This window comes from Anomaloglossus baeobatrachus, chromosome 4 (assembly GCF_048569485.1).
Source record: "Anomaloglossus baeobatrachus isolate aAnoBae1 chromosome 4, aAnoBae1.hap1, whole genome shotgun sequence".
Lineage (NCBI taxonomy): Eukaryota > Metazoa > Chordata > Amphibia > Anura > Aromobatidae > Anomaloglossus > Anomaloglossus baeobatrachus.
In genome coordinates this window covers 1811122-1833384 of record NC_134356.1, presented here as the reverse complement: position 1 = coordinate 1833384, position 22263 = coordinate 1811122, and the positions used below count along the sequence as shown (strand labels likewise).

The following is a 22263-nucleotide window of genomic DNA, read 5'->3' as shown; positions in this document are numbered from 1 at the left end:
TCTATATCCTGTGTACACAGCTGTGTATATATCTATATCCTGTGTACACAGCTGTGTATATATCTATATCCTGTGTACACGGCTGTGTATATATCTATATCCTGTGTATACAGCTGTGTATATATCTATATCCTGTGTGTACAGCTGTGTATATATCTATATCCTGTGTGTACAGCTGTGTATATATCTATATCCTGTGTACACAGCTGTGTATATATCTATATCCTGTGTACACAGCTTTGTATATATCTATATCCTGTGTATACAGCTGTGTATATATCTATATCCTGTGTACACGGCTGTGTATATATCTATATCCTGTGTACACAGCTGTGTATATATCTATATCCTGTGTACACGGCTGTGTATATATCTATATCCTGTGTGTACAGCTGTGTATATATCTATATCCTGTGTACACAGCTGTGTATATATCTATATCCTGTGTACACAGCTGTGTATATATCTATATCCTGTGTACACGGCTGCGTATATATCTATATCCTGTGTGTACAGCTGTGTATATATCTATATCCTGTGTGTACAGCTGTGTATATATCTATATCCTGTGTACACGGCTGCGTATATATCTATATCCTGTGTACACGGCTGTGTATATATCTATATCCTGTGTACACGGCTGCGTATATATCTATATCCTGTGTATACGGCTGTGTATATATCTATATCCTGTGTACACAGCTGTGTATATATCTATATCCTGTGTACACAGCTGTGTATATATCTATATCCTGTGTACACGGCTGTGTATATATCTATATCCTGTGTATACGGCTGTGTATATATCTATATCCTGTGTACACAGCTGTGTATATATCTATATCCTGTGTATACAGCTGTGTATATATCTATATCCTGTGTATACGGCTGTGTATATATCTATATCCTGTGTGTACAGCTGTGTATATATCTATATCCTGTGTACACAGCTGTGTATATATCTATATCCTGTGTACACAGCTGTGTATATATCTATATCCTGTGTACACAGCTGTGTATATATCTATATCCTGTGTACACGGCTGTGTATATATCTATATCCTGTGTACACAGCTGTGTATATATCTATATCCTGTGTACACAGCTGTGTATATATCTATATCCTGTGTATACGGCTGTGTATATATCTATATCCTGTGTACACAGCTGTGTATATATCTATATCCTGTGTATACGGCTGTGTATATATCTATATCCTGTGTACACAGCTGTGTATATATCTATATCCTGTGTATACAGCTGTGTATATATCTATACCCTGTGTACACGGCTGTGTATATATCTATATCCTGTGTACACAGCTGTGTATATATCTATATCCTGTGTGTACAGCTGTGTATATATCTATATCCTGTGTACACAGCTGTGTATATATCTATATCCTGTGTGTACAGCTGTGTATATATCTATACCCTGTGTATACGGCTGTGTATATATCTATATCCTGTGTACACAGCTGTGTATATATCTATATCCTGTGTATACGGCTGTGTATATATCTATATCCTGTGTACACAGCTGTGTATATATCTATATCCTGTGTATATGGCTGTGTATATATCTATATCCTGTGTATACGGCTGTGTATATATCTATATCCTGTGTATACAGCTGTGTATATATCTATATCCTGTGTACACAGCTGTGTATATATCTATATCCTGTGTATACAGCTGTGTATATATCTATATCCTGTGTATACAGCTGTGTATATATCTATATCCTGTGTACACAGCTGTGTAAATATCTATATCCTGTGACACGGCTGTGTATATATCTATATCCTGTGTACACAGCTGTGTATATATCTATATCCTGTGTATACAGCTGTGTAAATATCTATATCCTGTGACACGGCTGTGTATATATCTATATCCTGTGTACACAGCTGTGTATATATCTATATCCTGTGTATACAGCTGTGTATATATCTATATCCTGTGACACGGCTGTGTATATATATCTATATCCTGTGTATACGGCTGTGTATATATCTATATCCTGTGTATACAGCTGTGTATATATCTATATCCTGTGTGTACAGCTGTGTATATATCTATATCCTGTGACACGGCTGTGTATATATATCTATATCCTGTGTATACGGCTGTGTATATATCTATATCCTGTGCATACAGTTATATATCCACCTCCTGTGTGTGTATATATATATACAGTTAGGTCCAGAAATATTTGGACAGTGACACAAGTTTTGTTATTTTAGCTGTTTACAAAAACATGTTCAGAAATACAATTCTATATATAATATGGGCTGAAAGTGCACTCTCCCAGCTGCAATATGAGAGTTTTCACATCCAAATCGGAGAAAGGGTTTAGGAATCATAGCTCTGTAATGCATAGCCTCCTCTTTTTCAAGGGACCAAAAGTAATTGGACAAGGGACTCTAAGGGCTGCAATTAACTCTGAAGGCATCTCCCTCGTTAACCTGTAATCAATGAAGTAGTTAAAAGGTCTGGGGTTAATTACAGGTGTGTGGTTTTGCATTTGGAAGCTGTTGCTGTGACCAGACAACATGCGGTCTAAGGAACTCTCAATTGAGGTGAAGCAGAACATCCTGAGGCTGAAAAAAAAGAAAAATCCATCAGAGAGATAGCAGACATGCTTGGAGTAGCAAAATCAACAGTCGGGTACATTCTGAGAAAAAAGGAGTTGACTGGTGAGCTTGGGAACTCAAAAAGGCCTGGGCGTCCACGGATGACAACAGTGGTGGATGATCGCCGCATACTTTCTTTGGTGAAGAAGAACCCGTTCACAACATGAACTGAAGTCCAGAACACTCTCAGTGAAGTAGGTGTATCTGTCTCTAAGTCAACAGTAAAGAGAAGACTCCATGAAAGTAAATACAAAGGGTTCACATCTAGATGCAAACCATTCATCAATTCCAAAAATAGACAGGCCAGAGTTAAATTTGCTGAAAAACACCTCATGAAGCCAGCTCAGTTCTGGAAAAGTATTCTATGGACAGATGAGACAAAGATCAACCTGTACCAGAATGATGGGAAGAAAAAAGTGTGGAGAAGAAAGGGAAGGGCACATGATCCAAGGCACACCGCATCCTCTGTAAAACATGGTGGAGGCAACGTGATGGCATGGGCATGCATGGCTTTCAATGGCACTGGGTCACTTGTGTTTATTGATGACATAACAGCAGACAAGAGTAGCCGGATGAATTCTGAAGTGTACCGGGATATACTTTCAGCCCAGATTCAGCCAAATGCCGCAAAGTTGATCGGACGGCGCTTCATAGTACAGATGGACAATGACCCCAAGCATACAGCCAAAGCTACCCAGGAGTTCATGAGTGCAAAAAAGTGGAACATTCTGCAATGGCCAAGTCAATCACCAGATCTTAACCCAATTGAGCATGCATTTCACTTGCTCAAATCCAGACTTAAGACGGAAAGACCCACAAACAAGCAAGACCTGAAGACTGCGGCTGTAAAGGCCTGGCAAAGCATTAAGAAGGAGGAAACCCAGCGTTTGGTGATGTCCATGGGTTCCAGACTTAAGGCAGTGATTGCCTCCAAAGGATTCGCAACAAAATATTGAAAATAAAAATATTTTGTTTGGGTTTGGTTTATTTGTCCAATTACTTTTGACCTCCTAAAATGTGGAGTGTTTGTAAAGAAATGTGACAATTCCTACAATTTCTATCAGATATTTTTGTTCAAACCTTCAAATTAAACGTTACAATCTGCACTTGAATTCTGTTGTAGAGGTTTCATTTCACATCCAATGTGGTGGCATGCAGAGCCCAACTCGCCAAAATTGTGTCACTGTCCAAATATTTCTGGACCTAACTGTATACATTATATATATATCCTGTGTATACAGCTGTGTATATATCTATATCCTGTGTGTACAGCTGTGTATATATCTATATCCTGTGTGTGCAGCTGTGTATATATCTATACCCTGTGTGTACAGCTGTGTATATATCTATATCCTGTGTGTGCAGCTGTGTATATATCTATATCCTGTGTATACAGCTGTGTATATATCTATATCCTGTGTGTACAGCTGTGTATATATCTATATCCTGTGTATACAGCTGTGTATATATCTATATCCTGTGTGTACAGCTGTGTATATATCTATATCCTGTGTGTACAGCTGTGTATATATCTATATCCTGTGTGTGCAGCTGTATATATCTATATCCTGTGTACACAGCTTTGTATATATCTATATCCTGTGTACACAGCTGTGTATATATCTATATCCTGTGTATACGGCTGTGTATATATCTATATCCTGTGTACACAGCTGTGTATATATCTATATCCTGTGTATACAGCTGTGTGTATATCTATATCCTGTGTGTACAGCTGTGTATATATCTATATCCTGTGTGTACAGCTGTGTATATATCTATATCCTGTGTACACGGCTGTGTATATATCTATATCCTGTGTGTACAGCTGTGTATATATCTATATCCTGTGTGTACAGCTGTGTATATATCTATATCCTGTGTACACGGCTGTGTATATATCTACATCCTGTGTGTACAGCTGTGTATATATCTATATCCTGTGTGTACAGCTGTGTATATATCTATATCCTGTGTACACAGCTGTGTATATATCTATATTCTGTGTATACAGCTGTGTATATATCTATATCCTGTGTATACGGCTGTGTATATATCTATATCCTGTGTACACAGCTGTGTATATATCTATATCCTGTGCATACAGTTATATATCCACCTCTTGTGTGTGTATATGTATATATATATATTATATATATATATATATATATCCTGTGTATACAGCTGTTTATATATCTATATCCTGTGTACACAGCTGTGTATATGTCTATATCCTGTGTACACAGCTGTGTATATATCTATATCTTGTGTGTACAGCTGTGTATATATCTATATCCTGTGTACACAGCTGTGTATATATCTATATCCTGTGTATACAGCTGTGTATATATCTATATCCTGTGTACACAGCTGTGTATATATCTATATCCTGTGTGTACAGCTGTGTATATATCTATATCCTGTGTACACGGCTGTGTATATATATCAATATCCTGTGTATACAGCTGTGTATATATCTATATCTTGTGTGTACAGCTGTGTATATATCTATATCCTGTGTACACAGCTGTGTATATATCTATATCCTGTGTATACAGCTGTGTATATATCTATATCCTGTGTACACAGCTGTGTATATATCTATATCCTGTGTGTACAGCTGTGTATATAGCTATATCCTGTGTACACGGCTGTGTATATATATCTATATCCTGTGTATACAGCTGTGTATATATCTATATCCTGTGTATACAGCTGTGTATATACATCTATATCCGGTTGTCATGATGTATGTGCTTTTCTCCATCCCATATTTTTTGTATAAGATGCCATGTGATGTATTTTACCTTCTCACTGTATTTGCTGTATACTATGTCAGGATGTGATGTAACTTTCCTTTGGTTGTACTTACTGAACACTTTGAAATGTCTTGGGATGTAAGTAACCATACCTTCCCCCCATCTCCTGTGTCTCTGGGCCCATAATGCAATTATCTCTTGTCCACACAGCCAGGGGAACTTCCCATTGTTTCGTAAGCAGTGGATAACGCCAACTACACAAACCTGTAGACATCTCGGAGCCAACCTTCTAGAATCTTCTAGTGGGCCCAACCATTGCATAGACCCCTACCCTTGAGGGGCGGGCCCACGAGCTCAGACAATACACTCCTGTTTCTAAGTGCAGTTGGGAGCTGAGCTTTGAAGAGGAAGGGAGCGAGATCTGATTCTACGGACAGATCTCGCCGTCCAGTGGATTGTGTGGGATTTCTGGGACTCTGAAAATTACTATTACGTCGTGATCTGGCACTTTGGATTATTGGGAGGCGCCCAGAATCTGTTTTATTTGGACTTGTCGTGTGCTGTTCCTGTATTCCTGTTAGTAAACCTGTTGGATCATCCTCGGCCTGTTGTCTCTCCTTGCTCTGCTGTACACCCCGTCACAAACTGGTTGGCAGCGGTGGGATCAGAGCAGAAGGAATGGAGGACAACGGCCCATCAACAGCTGGAACCAGAACCTTAGAGTACAAGAACTGGACTGCGGTGAATCTACAAACAAAGGCCCGTGAACTGGGAGTCAGCTACAAGGGACTCTCCAAGGAGCAGCTGATTGAGGCGCAAAATACGCTGAGGAAGGATCCTCCCAGCAAACGGAAGAAAGACGGCAGCCGGAGGTAAATACCCAAAAAAGTCAGTGGGTTGTGTGGTACGAGGAGGAGATGGCCTTGCTGGGAGAGGAGACCACCATAGAATATAAGATGGAGGTCATGCGTGGAGCTAAAGAGAAGGAGCGCAGGATGGAGGAGATGGCATTGCTGGATAAGCAGCTCACTGTGGAAGCCGCTAGAGGTTCCAGACAGTCTGGAAAATCCCCAGAGTCAATAAGCCTGGGGATTACATGGTAGCATGAGCCTCCCCATTTTTATCTTCTATTTTCCCCCTTTTTATCTTTTTACTAGGTTCGGCATTATTTTTATTTATTCCAATGCTTTTTATATGGTATTTGGGTTGTGTGGTAATGGTATCCTGACTGCAAAGGGTTAATTTTGAAATAACAGCTGGTAACGCGAACAGGCTTGAACTGGTTTTTCTTCAGCCTGTTGCGCGCTCAATTTTGAAGGTGGTGATTGGTCAGTGGTAGTTTTGAGCGGGAAGAAAGTTGGATAAATTACAGCTGTTCTGGTCAGCTGTGTCAGTGTCACCTGTCAAGCAAGAAGAATCACCACATGGAGTCACTGTTCCTGCAGCTGCTTCGGAGGGCCGGTGATGAAAGTGGAGAAGAGTGGCTTCGGTCCTGTTTGAGCTCCGGGTCGGCGGCGGCGAAGGTTCCAGCTTCGGTGTCAGTGGCGGCAGCGGAGACGGTGGCGACGGCATCTGATGAAGCTTTTCAAGTGGAGAACGTCGGCGAGAATCGGCTGGTCCTGAGAAAGAAGAGGAGAATGGATGCTGCGGACTTACCGGTGGTCGCTTCTAGGAGGTCAGGCGGAGGATCGAGGAGAACATCCGCATCGCATGAAGGCCGGGTCCGGAGCAGGAAGGCGGCAGAAGTATTGCGGGAAGGCGGAGTCTCGGCGAACGGTCGTTCAGCAGCATCGTGAGAGTTGAGGCGGAGCCGGCGAGATCAAGCGACCGCATCATCACGCGACTCCCAGCAACCTCGGCAAGCCGCGTCATCAGGCGGCGCGGTGGCAGCGGCGGCGATTCCTTCCAATACGCCGGCGGAAGCGGCGCCGGGTCAGCGCTCTTTACCGCGCCCCTTGCAAAAGAGCTCAGCTGGGGCTGCGGTTGAGCTGTTGGCCTGGAGCGCTTCAGAAGGATCCGAAGATGATGGAAGCCCAGCCGGGGAGGCGTTTAGTGAAGACACCGCCGGAAGAGGATCGGTTTCAAGGCCTGATCGCTCTGGTGAGAACTTTAATGTGTTTAATTGTAATAGGGATTCTGTGAAGGATGTTGTCTTTCAGACGATGTCTGAATTTTTTATGCAAAGTGGTCGGCTGCCTGGGGGTCCTGCTCCTGAGGTGTCTCGGGAGGGGTCTCTGGGTCTAGCTGAGTCACATTTAAAGGAGGCACTAGTGTGTGAGATCTCGCCTTTGGGATTTCACCTTAGTGCCTCCGTTAAAGAAAAAATATGGAATTTAGAGTATGTAGATTTGTTTACCCTTCTCCCGGCGGTGAGAGAGCCGCAGCATAGGGCTGATAGGACTGATAGTAAGCTTGAGGCTGAGAGTGAAAGGAAGAAGAACTTCAGGTCTTTTCACTCTTGGCTCCAGGCTTTCAGTATTTATGCTGCTGTCCTGAGTGAAAAATTCCCACATATGGGTGGCGGGTTATTTCATCACCAGGATACGATCCTGGAGGCCTATCGTAGTTTTGGCGGGCTCGCCTGGCTTAATTATGATGAGGCCTTCAGGCAAAAGTTATCTGTGCACTCGTCTCTGAAGTGGGGCATTAAGGATGTGGGCCTTTGGCTTAACTTAATGCTGCCACAAAGGAGCACATTTTCTAGACAGCCGACTAATCAGATTGTTAAGCGGGGGGGGTGTGCTTCGCTTTTAATCAGTCGTCGTGCAAATGGCAGGGTAAATTCCGTTTTCGACACAAGTGCTCGTTCTGTGGTGGGGTGCACCCCTTGTTTAAGTGCTTCAAGAAGCATGGTCAGCCCAATGTACAGGTGTCTGGAGGCAAGGAGCATTTTTTTCAAAGGCCCTGATGCCGGTGAGCCTGGAAAAAATGCTTCCATGGTTAGGACGCTTTCCCGATCAGGAGAAAGCGGATCTCATCCGTGATGGTTTTAGGGATGGTTTTTATGTGCCTTCATTTTCAGGTGTCGGGTGTTATGTAATGAAGAATTTGAAATCAGTCAATGTGCAGCTTGACACTGTTAGGTTGCACATTGATAAAGAAAAAGGATTAGGTAGGGTAGCAGGTCCTTTTCAGTTCCTCCCGTTTGTTAACTTTAGAATTTCTCCGTTAGGAATTGTTCCTAAAAAAGAACCAAATTCATTTAGGGTAATTCACCATTTATCGTACCCTAGGGGTAGTTCGTTGAATGATGAGATTGACCATAGTGCAGCCTCAGTCAGCTATGCATCGTTTGATTTAGCTGTTGATTTATTAAGGAAGTTTGGTAATGGTGCATTGCTGGCTAAAGCTGACATTAAGTCTGCCTTTCGGTTACTACCTGTTTGTCCTTCCGGTTTTAATTCATTGGGTTTTTATTTTGATGCAGGGTTTTATTTTGACAAATGTTTGCCCATGGGTTTTTCACTTTCATGTTTTTATTTTGAATCTTTTTCTACATTCTTACACTGGGTAGTTCAGGAATCAGTGGGAGAAGGGGGGGGGTTTACATTACCTAGATGATTTTTTGTTTGTTGGGGATCGGTTGTCAGGGAGTTGTTTAGAATTGTTAGGTAATTTCATCCGCATTATGTCCAGTTTTGGGGTACCTTTGGCAAGTGATAAGACAGTTTTTCCTTGTACTAGGTTGGAGTTTTTGGGGATTGTGTTGGATTCTGAAACAATGGAGTTGAGTCTCCCTCAGGAAAAGATTTTGAAGTTAAAGGGTATAATTGTTGGTTTGTTGAGTAGGGAGAAGGCTACGTTACGGGAGTTTCAATCTCTGTTAGGGAGCCTTAATTTCGCGTTGAGGATTATACCTATGGGTAGGGTGTTTTCTAGGAGATTGTATGATGCTACCAAAGGGGTGAAGTCAGCGAATTCGCATATTAGGGTTTCGAGGGAGATTAAGGCTGATCTACAGGTATGGTTAGAATTTTTAGAATCATTTAACGGTTTTTGTTGTGTGCAGAGTGACTTTGTCTCATCGATGGACCTAGCACTGTCTTTTAGTGTGGCAAGTGGTTTTGGTATTGTGTTTGGTTCTCATTGGTGTGGAGGGATCTGGCCTAGTGATTGGCAGGCGAGAGGTTTATTGAGTAAAAGAGTTGTTTTGGAGTTATTTCTGTTGTTTGTTGTTATTTCATTATGGGGTGAAATGCTGTCCAACAAACGTATTCTGTTATATTCGGACAGCCAAGGATTGGTTCTCGGTAAATTGTCTTTCTTTAAAGTGTCCAGTTTTGTGTTGCTTGCTTAGGAAGTTGGTTGTTTTGTGTCTTAAGTATAACATTTTGCTTAAGGCACGTCTTGGGTTATCAAATGCTAACCCTGCTGTTGATCATCTATCTTTTCAGAGGTTGGAGGAATTTCGGGCGTGTTTGCCAGGGGCAGACTCGGAGGTGACCCTTTGCCCGTCCCACTTATGGGGGGCAATTTCGAGTTAATCCAATTTTATATAAGGAATTCTTTGTCGCCAGCTACTTGGAAGTCGTATTCAGATGCATGGTTGAAGTGGGTGCAATTTTGTGAGGAGAATGGCTTTGAAATTCTTTCATCTGATGTTCAGGTGTTTTTGCAGTTTATTAGTTTGCATGTGGTAGGTGGTTATAGTTATTCTTCTATTCATAAAAGTTTATCAGGAGTTTCCTTCTTTTTTAAGCTGAATGGAAAGGAATCTTTGTTGAGGCATTTTTCAGTGTGTCAGTGTTTAAAGGGGTTAAAGAGGGTATCGTTTACGCCGGATACTAGGCGTCCGATATCTTTTGATTTGTTAAAAGGTATATGGGGTATCCTCAGTGAGGTTTGTTTTGATCACTTTGAGCTTACTTTGTTTAGAGCCATTTTTGTTGTTTCTTTCTTTGCAGCATTACGTATAGGGGAAGTGGTTTCCGCTAATAGAAATAGTTCAACCGGTTTATTGCATGAGGATTTAGTTATAAAAGGACAGTTTGTTTTTCTTTTTATTAGAAAATCTAAAACAGATCAACTTGGGAAGGGTGTTTCTTTAAAGTTAAAGACCATACCGGGTTGTCCGGTTTGTCCAGTTGCTAATTTATCCAATTGGGCTCTTATTCGTCCTGATCTAGGGGGTGCTTTATTTTTACATAGGGATGGTTCTTCTGTTTCCCGGTTCCAGTTTTCTGCAATCTTAAAAAAATGCTTGGGAAAACTGGGGCTGGATGGTGGAGGTTATTCATCCCATTCATTTAGAATTGGAGCTGCAACAGAAGCTGCTAGTGCGGGTCTAGGTGTTAAGAAGATACGCAATATTGGAAGATGGTCTTCAAATAGGTACAAACTATATGTTCGTCCTAATTTATTGTGATTTATTTATGTTTTTCTTCAATTATTCTAGGCCGACTAGTCATCTGGCTGTTCGGGCACTGGTTCATCCACTGGGCTCAGATCAGAGCTTCAAGTAGAATTTATTCAGAAAACCTTTCGTTTAATGTGGACTCTGTTAATGTCTTTTGGTTTGGTATTAGGGGCTTGAGAATTGAAAATCTGGTGGGTAGTGTTAGAAAGTTCATCGGTCGTTACCCTACTCCCAATTTATTGATTTTTCACATAGGGGGTAATGATCTAGGTAGAATAAAAACACTGGATTTAATGGGTCAACTAATGAGGGATTTTTCTTTAATTCAGAATATGTTTCCAAGTGCTTCGTTAATTTTTTCTGAAATAATACCCCGTCTGATTTGGAGTAGTGGGGAATTAGTTTTTATGGAAAAAATCCGGAAAAGAGTGAATAGGTCAATGAGTAAGTATTTGCAAAAAATGGGTGGTTTTTCTTACAGGCATATTGATTTAGAGGTTTATATTCAGGGTTTGTATAGAGGGGGCGAGGTCCATTTATCAGAAGTGGGTCTTGATATTTTCAATCTAGGGATGCAATATGCAATTGAGCAATGGCTGTGTTGTTTGGGGGGCCTGCGTATCTGTGATACTTAGGCCGGGTGGAAAAAAAATCACCCAACTTTCATTGGGTGGATTTATGGGTTTATATGTTTATATGGATATGTAAATTGTTGGTAATTCTTTGGAAATTATTTATTTATGGAAAAGTATTTAATCTATTTAAAGTTATACATTTTAACGTAACCATTAATAAAACAACATGGCCATTTTTTGCCAATGCATCTCTGAGTCATGTGTATTTATTTTAACTGGATTAAGGTATATATATGTGGGCTCTATGCTACCATGTAACCCCAAGCACCCACCATGAGGGAACTTCCCAGAGTGTCCCGCAAAGACTTCAAGCCGTTTAATGAGGCTGCTGGTGACATTGAGGGCTTCTTCCAGGACTTTGAGCATCAGTGCCGATTAATGGAAGTCCCAGAAAGGGAGCGCGTCCGGCATCTGGTTGGGCTCTTAGAGGGTGGAGCTGCCGCAGCCTATAGAGCTATGGACCCTCGGTGGAACTGTGAGTATGCGGATATTAAACAGACTATTCTAGAACATTATGCTGTAACGCCAGACACTTACAGGACTCAGTTCCGTACTTTAGCATGTGATGAGGAAGTGTCTTTCAAGATGTATTCTCACAAACTCAAACATCTGTGGCATCGTTGGCTGGAGGCAGAGGAGGCCTTAACCTTGGAGACCGTCCTCCAGGTCCTCCTAAAAGAGCAGTTTTACATCAAGTGCCCCGCTGAGATCCGGGAATGGGTGCGTGAAAGGAGACCTGCCACTGTGGAGGAAGCTGCAGCTCTGATGAGGCTCTCACCATCAAGCCTCAGTGGAAAAAACTACTACTCAGTGAGAAAAAAAACCACCAGCCCCCAACGCTGGCGGCCCCTGGTCCTTCTGGCCCCAATGTTCACCATCACCCTAGACCGTCAACTCATGGGGACCTTCGTGTGACTGTGCCTCGCATTACTCATGCTCCACCTTTGGGAATACGACGTGGAGGAAGAATCCCAGAGCGCAGATGTTATGGGTGTGGGCAGCCTGGGCACATGCAATTCCAATGTCCAGGTGTTCAGAGGCAGAACAACTACAGACCGCCTTTGCCTGTTCATTATCTACAGACACCTTCACCAGGAGAAGAGCTGGATTCTGTGCCTGATGACTTGCCAAGTGACTCCGATATCCTGGCTCCCCTACCCAGAGTCTATGGGGTGCGAGCTCCAGCCACCTGTTCTTCTGATCTTCAGCACAAACATCTACAGGAGGTCGTGCTGGATGGCCAAAAAGTTGTTGGCTTCCGTGACACTGGGGCTTTCCTCACCATAGCCGATCCCAGAGTAATTCAACCAAAAGCAATTCAAAAGGGACCAGGAATTGCCATTGAACTGGCAGGAGGTACCCAGAGATATATTCCAAGAGCGAGTGTGACCCTGGATTATGGCTTTGGGGCCAAACTGTGTGGTCGGTGTGATGAGCGGCCTCCCTGCAGACGTTCTTCTAGGAAATGATGTGGGGAATCTTCATTGCCTCTTTGTCGGTGCGGTAACCAGAAGTCAAGCCAAGAGAGCAGCCCATCTGGATGTGTACAACCCATCCATGGAAATGAGGCCACCAGAACTGCCATTACAGCCGGTGAGTGATTCTTCTTGTGGGGATAATATGAATGTTACTTGGGATAAAGTTCAGTTTAGACAAGAAGTAGAGACTGACCTCATCCTGGCTAGTTTTAGAGCTCGAGCTGAAATAGGGCAGCTAGGGGAGAACGGAGAAAGAATTATCAGAGAAAATGGACTTCTGTATCGGGTTGCCAATGCCGACTCCCTAGATAAGCCCTGGACTTATAGCAAACAGCTGATTGTTCCTCAGAAGTACAGATTTCCCCTATTACACCTGGCTCATGACATTCCTACTGCTGGCCATCAAGGCAAAACCCGCACCGAGAGACGATTGACTCAAACTTTTTATTGGTCGGGGATTTGCCAAGCAGTTGCGCATTTCTGCCGAACTTGTGACATATGTCAGCGTAGAGGGCGACCCGGAGATCACCCAAAGGCACCCCTGCAACCGCTCCCTATAATAGAAGAACCCTTTCAAAGAGTAGCTGTCGATATCATTGGACCTCTGGCTAAACCAAGTAAATCTGGAAAGCAGTACATTCTCACTGTTGTGGACTATGCCACCAGATATCCGGAAGCCGTGGCCTTGTCAAGTATTTCTGCAGCCAAGGTGGCCGAGGCCTTGGTTATTATTTTTACCAGAGTAGGATTCCCCAGTGAGATCTTATCGGACCAAGGCTCCCAGTTCATGTCAGAGTTGGTCCAGTGTCTGTGGCACACCTGTGGAGTACGATCGATCTGAACGACCCCGTATCATCCCCAAACAAATGGACTTTGTGAATGATTCAATGGCACTCTGAAGAATATGCTGAGGGCCTTCACGGACCGAGATTCAGACTCGGAGAAGTACCAACCCCATCTCTTGTTTGCCTATCGGGAAGTTCCCCAGGAGTCCACTGGGTGCTCCCCCTTTGAACTACTCTATGGAAGAAAGGTCCGAGGACCCTTAACCCTGCTCAAGGAATACTGGGAGGGGCAAGTTGAAGATACAGGAGCCCCTGTTGTCCCTTATGTCCTAAAGCTGCGAGAAACCCTGGCCCAACTTGCTAGTTTTGCCCAGAGTCATTTACGTATGGCTCAAACCAGACAGAAGACATGGTATGACTGTAAAACACGCTGTCGGGAGTTTGTAGAAGGACAACAAGTCTTAATGATTGTTCCCCATCGGCAGAATAAACTGCAGACCACATGGGAGGGTCCCTTCCGGGTTCTCAGAAAACTGAATGATACCAATTACCTTCTTGCTTTAGATGATCAGGGGCTAAGGCAAAAGACTGTCCATGTGAATATGATTAAGGAGTACCATGACCGGAACATTCCAATGATAGCAAGCTGTCGGTTGGCTTCAGAAGATGGTCAAGAGGATGAGGACTCTCTACCTGATCTCGTGGAAGCAGAGAGAGCCCCATCCACTGTGGAACATGTTTCTCTGGGAGATCACCTGGATTCCTTACAGAAAATCCAGATGCTGGAAGTGCTTCAACAGAGACGGGCTGCTTTCTCATCCCAACTAGGTCGAACCACCGTCACCCAACATCCTCTGGACACTCAGGGCATCCGTCCCATACAACAGGCTCCTTACCGGGTACCTGAATCAGTTCGAAACACCATGCAGCACGAACTGGAGGAGATGTTACAGCTTGGGGTAATCCAGGCTTCCCATAGCCCTTGGGCCTCCCCTGTGGTGTTAGTACCCAAGAAGGATGGGAGTACTCGATTTTGTGTGGACTATCGGCGACTAAACGACCATACCGTCAGCGATCCTTACCCAATACCTCGTATTGACGAACTTCTAGACCGACTGGCTGGGTCCCGATATGTCACTACCTTGGATCTCAGTAAGGGATACCGGCAGATCTCTCTAACGGAGGAAGGGAGAGAACGGTCCGCTTTTATAACCCCCTTTGGTCTGTATGAATTTCTAAGCATGCCTTTTGGAATGAAAAATGCCCCGGCCACCTTCCAGATAATGGTGGACCAGATCCTCCGGGGATGTGGTGACTTTGCTTGTGCCTACTTGGATGATATCGCCGTCTTCAGCCACACATGGGAGGAACATCTGCATCAAGTAGCCGTTATTCTGGACCTGATTCTTGCAGCCAGCCTAACCATTCAACCCGATAAATGCCAATTGGGGATGGGTGAAGTCCAGTACCTAGGGCATAGAGTGGGAGGAGGGAAGCTCCGTCCTGAGCCTGCCAAAATCCAGGCTATTAGAGACTGGCCTGTACCCCAAACTAAGAAACAAGTTATGGCTTTTCTGGGCACTGCCAGTTATTACCGAAAATTTGTTTCTCATTTCAGCACTGTGGCCAAGCTTCTTACCGACCTGACCAAGAAAACAATGCCCCGGCTGGTGATCTGGACTCCAGCCTGTGATGAGGCTTTTAACCGGCTGAAGGACGCTCTGGTCTGCAATCCTGATCTGGCTGCTCCAGACTACAAGAGGAGATTCATTGTGCAGACGGATGCCTCTTCTTATGGACTGGGAGCTGTCCTCAGCCAGGTGAATGCAGCCGGGGACGAACACCCCATTGCCTATCTCAGCCTGAAACTGCTGGACCGAGAAGTGGCCTATGCAACTGTTGAAAAAGAATGTCTGGCTGTAGTGTGGGCCCTTAGGAAACTAAGGCCGTATCTGTATGGGCGAGAATTCACTGTGGTTACTGATCACAATCCCCTCACCTGGCTGAACAGAGTCTCTGGGGACAATGGACGCTTACTGCGATGGAGCCTGGCTCTGCAGCCCTATAACTTTACCATACAGTATAGAAGGGGCAGCCAACACCAAAATGCAGATGGACTGTCCAGGCAAGAGGAGCCTTGAGTCCTGTCAGCCATGCCTGCGTGTACTTAACCAGCGACCTGTAGAGGTCCCTAGTACGTACACAAGTTGGGAGGGAAAGGGATTGTCATGATGTATGTGCTTTTCTCCATCCCATATTTTTTGTATAAGATGCCATGTGATGTATTTTACCTTCTCACTGTATTTGCTGTATACTATGTCAGGATGTGATGTCACTTTCCTTTGGTTGTACTTACTGAACACTTTGAAATGTCTTGGGATGCAAGTAACCATACCTTCCCCCCATCTCCTGTGTCTCTGGGCCCATAATGCAATTATCTCTTGTCCACACAGCCAGGGGAACTTCCCATTGTTTCGTAAGCAGTGGATAACGCCAACTACACAAACCTGTAGACATCTCGGAGCCAACCTTCTAGAATCTTCTAGTGGTCCCAACCATTGCATAGACCCCTACCCTTGAGGGGCGGGCCCACGAGCTCAGACAATACACTCCTGTTTCTAAGTGCAGTTGGGAGCTGAGTTTTGAAGAGGAAGGGAGCGAGATCTGATTCTACGGACAGATCTCGCCATCCAGTGGATTGTGTGGGATTTCTGGGACTCTGAAAAGGACTATTACGTCGTGATCTGGCACTTTGGATTATCGGGAGGTGCCCCCGAATCTGTTTTATTTGGACTTGTCGTGTGCTGTTCCTGTATTCCTGTTAGTAAAACTGTTGGATCATCCTCGGCCTGTTGTCTCTTCTTGCTCTGCTGTACACCCAGTCACACCGGTGTATACCGATGTGTATATAGCTATATCCTGTGTATACAGCTGTGTATATATCTATATCCTGTGTATACAGCTGTGTATATATCGCTATCCTGCGTGTACAGCTGTGTATATATCTATATCCTGTGTATACAGCTGTGTATATATCTATATCCTGTGTATATATCTATATCCTGCGTATACGGCTTTGTATATATCGCTATCCTGCGTATACGGCTTTGTATATATCGCTATCCTGCGTATACGGCTGTGTATATATCTATATCCTGTGTACACGGCTGTGTATATATATCTATATCCTGTGAACACGGCTGTGTATATATATCTATATCCTGTGTGTACGGCTGTGTATATATCTATATCCTGTGTACACGGCTGTGTATATATATATCTATATCCTGTGTACACGGCTGTGTATATATATATCTATATCCTATGTATACGGCTGTGTATATATCTATATCCTGTGTATACAGCTGTGTATATATCTATATCCTGTGTACACGGCTGCATATATATATCTTTATCCTGTGTACACGGCTGTGTATATATATCTATATCCTGTGTACACGGCTGTGTATATATCTATATCCTGTGTGTACAGCTGTGTATATATCTATATCCTGTGTACACGGCTGTGTATATATCTATATCCTGTGTGTACAGCTGTGTATATATCTATATCCTGTGTGTACAGCTGTGTATATATCTATATCCTGTGTACACGGCTGCGTATATATCTATATCCTGTGTACACGACTGTGTATATATCTATATCCTGTGTATACAGCTGTGTATATATCTATATCCTGTGTACACGGCTGTGTATATATCTATATCCTGTGTACACGGCTGTGTATATATCTATATCCTGTGTATACAGCTGTGTATATATCTATATCCTGTGTACACGGCTGTGTATATATCTATATCCTGTGTATACAGCTGTGTATATATCTATATCCTGTGTACACGGCTGTGTATATATCTATATCCTGTGTATACAGCTGTGTATATATCTATATCCTGTGTATACAGCTGTGTATATATCTTTATCCTGTGTACACGGCTGTGTATATATATCTATATCCTGTGTACACGGCTGTGTATATATCCATATCCTGTGTATACAGCTGTGTATATATCTATATCCTGTGTGTACAGCTGTGTATATATCTATATCCTGTGTGTACAGCTGTGTATATATCTATATCCTGTGTACACGGCTGTGTATATATCTATATCCTGTGTGTACAGCTGTGTATATATCTATATCCTGTGTGTACAGCTGTGTATATATCTATATCCTGTGTACACGGCTGTGTATATATCTATATCCTGTGTACACGGCTGCGTATATATCTATATCCTGTGTATACGGCTGTGTATATATCTATATCCTGTGTACACGGCTGTGTATATATATCTATATCCTGTGTATACGGCTGTGTATATATCTATATCCTGTGTATACGGCTGTGTATATATCTATATCCTGTGTACACAGCTGTGTATATATCTATATCCTGTGTGTACAGCTGTGTATATATATCTATATCCTGTGTACACGGCTGTGTATATATATCTATATCCTGTGTGTACAGCTGTGTATATATCTATATCCTGTGTACACGGCTGTGTATATATATCTATATCCTGTGTACACGGCTGTGTATATATATCTATATCCTGTGTACACGGCTGTGTATATATCTATATCCTGTGTACACGGCTGTGTATATATCTATATCCTATGTATACGGCTGTGTATATATCTATATCCAGTGTATACGGCTGTGTATATATCTATATCCAGTGTATACGGCTGAGCCAGCCCTCGTGTTGCTCGTTGTTATCGGTGGTGATAATGTGACAAATAATCCATATCAGACAGAGGTGACAAGTCTGGTTTATTACAGATCAGCGGGGTGTGACGATATATATATATATGATAGATAGAGATATATTATATATATATATATATATATATATATACATACACACACACACACACATATACAGGGCGCGTGTACTCTACTGATTTGTGTGATCAGCGCTGTATGATGACGGATAATCAGGAGGAAATCAAGGTGAGATGATTGCAGCCTCCGGCGTCTCGTGCCGCACACTGACCTGCGTGTAATATCATGGCGCCCCTGGAGGAGGCGCTACAGGTCAGGTGATGCACAAGAGGAAAAGCCAAGCGGTAGATTACGGATCAAGTGATTGCGGTATGTTGTGATCAAATTGTGTCTCATGATTTAGGATCAGATTGTGATTGGTGCACAATTTATCTATGTACAATGTAGACTAAGATTACGAGGCGATGGATGACCAGATACACGGGAGGTCAGGCCTCGGATGGCCGGATACACGGGAGGTCAGGCCTCGGATGGCCGGATACACGGGAGGTCAGGCCTCGGATGGCCGGATACACGGGAGGCCAGGCCTCGGATGGCCGGATACACGGGAGGCCAGGCCTCGGATGGCCGGATACACGGGAGGTCAGGCCTCGGATGGCCGGATACACGGGAGGTCAGGCCTCGGATGGCCGGATACACGGGAGGTCAGGCCTCGGATGGCCGGATACACGGGAGGTCAGGCCTCGGATAACCGGATACACGGGAGGTCAGGCCTCGGATGGCCGGATACACGGGAGGTCAGGCCTCGGATGGCTGAATAAAGGGGAGGCGAGGGCTTGGATATTTGGAAACATGGGACGTCAGGCCTCGGATGGCCAGATAATAGGGATGTCAGAGCTTGTATGACTGGATACACGTGAGCTTAGGCCTCTGATGGCTGGATACATGGAAGGTCATGTCTCGAATGGCCGGATATGAGGAAGGTCAGGCCTCCAATGTCTGCATATGAGGGAGGTCAGACCTTGAATGGCTGGATATGAGGGAGGTCAGACCTTGAATGGCTGGATATGAGGGAGGTCAGGCCTCTGATGGGCAGTTTTAAGGAGATAAGGCCTTGCATGGTCAGTCCTGGCATGGCTGGATATCGAGGAGGTCAAAACTGGTTTGGCCGAATTTGGCAGAGGTCAGGCCTTGCACAGCCTAATCCAGCGTTCTTCAGAGAACTGGTAGCTATAGTCCTGGAGGATGGGCACGAGGGATTAGGGATTATAGAAATAAGCATTCCTGCGACAAGAACAGAAGTAATGGAGTCAGTGTTGGACACGAAGATGATCGTGGCCCGAAAAGTGGAGACACCTCAGTGAAGATATGAGATTCCACATCCTGCTTGAGCCTACCCCCCCCCCCTCTATATACCTACACAAGATCGGGACCACCGGTGCTCAACACCGGAACACAACAGCCCACCCCGTCACACACAGTTCTGTGTCCATTTCACATACGATCTATGTCACAGTCAAATATCACCTATGCCCGAATACAGCTATATATGGTCCTCGGTACCACGCCACACACACGGCCCTCTATACACTACACACACACACACGGCCCTCTGTACGCCACCACACACGGCCCTCCATACCACACCACACACACGGCAATCAGTACACCACACACACACACACGGCCCTCCGTACCACACCACACACACGCGGCCCTCTGTACCACACCACACACACGCGGCCCTCTGTACCACACCACACACGCGGCCCTCTGTACCACACCCCACACGCGGCCCTCTGTACCACACCACACACACGCGGCCCTCTGTACCACACCACACACGCGGCCCTCTGTACCACACCACACACGCGGCCCTCTGTACCACACCACACACGCGGCCCTCTGTACCCCACCACACACGCGGCCCTCTGTACCCCACCACACACACGGCAATCAGTACACCACACACACGGCAATCAGTACACACACACACACACACACACACACAGCCCTCCATACCACACCACACATACATGGCCCTCCGTACCACACCACACACGGCCCTCTGTACCACACTACACACGCGGCCCTCTGTACGCCACACCACACACACACACACACACACACACACACACTGCCCTCCGTACCACACTACACACACGGCCCTCCGTACCACACACACACACGGCAATCAGTACACCACACACACACACGGCAATCAGTACACCACACACACACACGGCCCTCCATACCACACCACACACACACACACGGCCCTCTGTACCACACCACACACACGGCCCTCCGTACTACACCACACACACACACACACAGCCCTCTGTACCACACCACACACACGGCCCTCTGTACCACACTACACACACACACACACACACACACACACACACACACACGGCCCTCCGTACCACACCACACACACGGCCCTCCGTACCACACCACACACACGGCCCTCCGTACCACACCACACACACACGGCCCTCCGTACCACACCACACACGGCCCTCCGTACGCCACACACACGGCACTCCGTACCACACCACACACACGGCCCTCCGTACCACACCACACACACACGGCCCTCCGTACGCCACACACACGGCCCTCCGTACCACACCACACACACACGGCCCTCCGTACCACACCACACACACACGGCCCTCCGTACCACACCACACACGGCCCTCCGTACGCCACACACACGGCCCTCCGTACCACACCACACACACACGGCCCTCCGTACCACACCACACACGGCCCTCCGTACCACACCACACACGGCCCTCCGTACCACACCACACACGGTCCTCCGTACGCCACACACACACGGCCCTCCGTACGCCACACCTACACGGTCCTCCGTACGCCACACACACACGGCCCTCCGTACGCCACACACACACATACACACATACACACACACACACACACGGCCCTCCGTACCACACCACACACGGCCCTCCGTACGCCACACACACGGCCCTCCGTACCACACCACACACACACGGCCCTCCGTACCACACCACACACACACGGCCCTCCGTACGCCACACACACACGGCCCTCCGTACGCCACACACACACGGCCCTCCGTACGCCACACACACACGGCCCTCCGTATCCGTACGCCACACACACATACACACACACATACACACACACGGCCCTCTGTACGCCACACACAGGATATACATCACTATCGGGTGTCTCCTATACCAGAGATATCAGATTGTTGACGCTCTGTTGGTTAGTGAAGACTCCATATTTATGACCCAGTAAATGTCCCTGGTCCCGCTAGCCCCACTGTACACAACGTTTCCCTCCAATCCACTGCTTAATGTTATACACTTACCTGCTTTGTGGCGTGAGGTCCAGACCGCGGGAAAACTGCAAACCAAGGACAAGAGACTAGTGAGAAACACGAATAGTGCCAACATCACCCCCCAGACTCCTCAGCCATCACCCCCATTTTGACAATCACGCCCACTATGCCTACCCCTCTCCTCACCCCCATTCTTGCCATCACGTCCCCCATCACCCCGACTCCTCAGCCATCACCCCTATTCTGGCCATCACGCCCCTCAACCGCCCCGCCACATCATGCATCTTCTCCCCCGAACTCCTCAACCATCACCCCCACTCCGGCCATCACTCCTACCAACCCTAGATTCCTCAGCCATCACTCTCCCAATCCAGACATCACACCACCCATTCATCCGACTACTCAGCCATCACCCCCACTCAGACCATCACCCCAACTCCGGCCATCACTCCTACCCCTAGATTCCTCAGCCATCACCTCCCACCCAAGACATCATGCCACCCATCCCCCCGACTATTCCT

General features: G+C 45.3%; 1 protein-coding gene across 11 annotated transcripts in view; it reads right to left on the bottom strand.

Moving 5' to 3' along the window:
* EPS8 (EGFR pathway substrate 8, signaling adaptor) overlaps nt 1-22263 on the bottom strand; it is a 297407-nt gene that overhangs the window by 108328 nt on the left and 166816 nt on the right. For all 11 annotated transcript variants that reach the window (XM_075343463.1, XM_075343467.1, XM_075343469.1 and 8 more), the window contains one exon: nt 21773-21807. In XM_075343463.1, coding sequence (XP_075199578.1) covers nt 21773-21807 — 35 coding nt within the window. The remainder of the gene's footprint in view (nt 1-21772; nt 21808-22263) is intronic.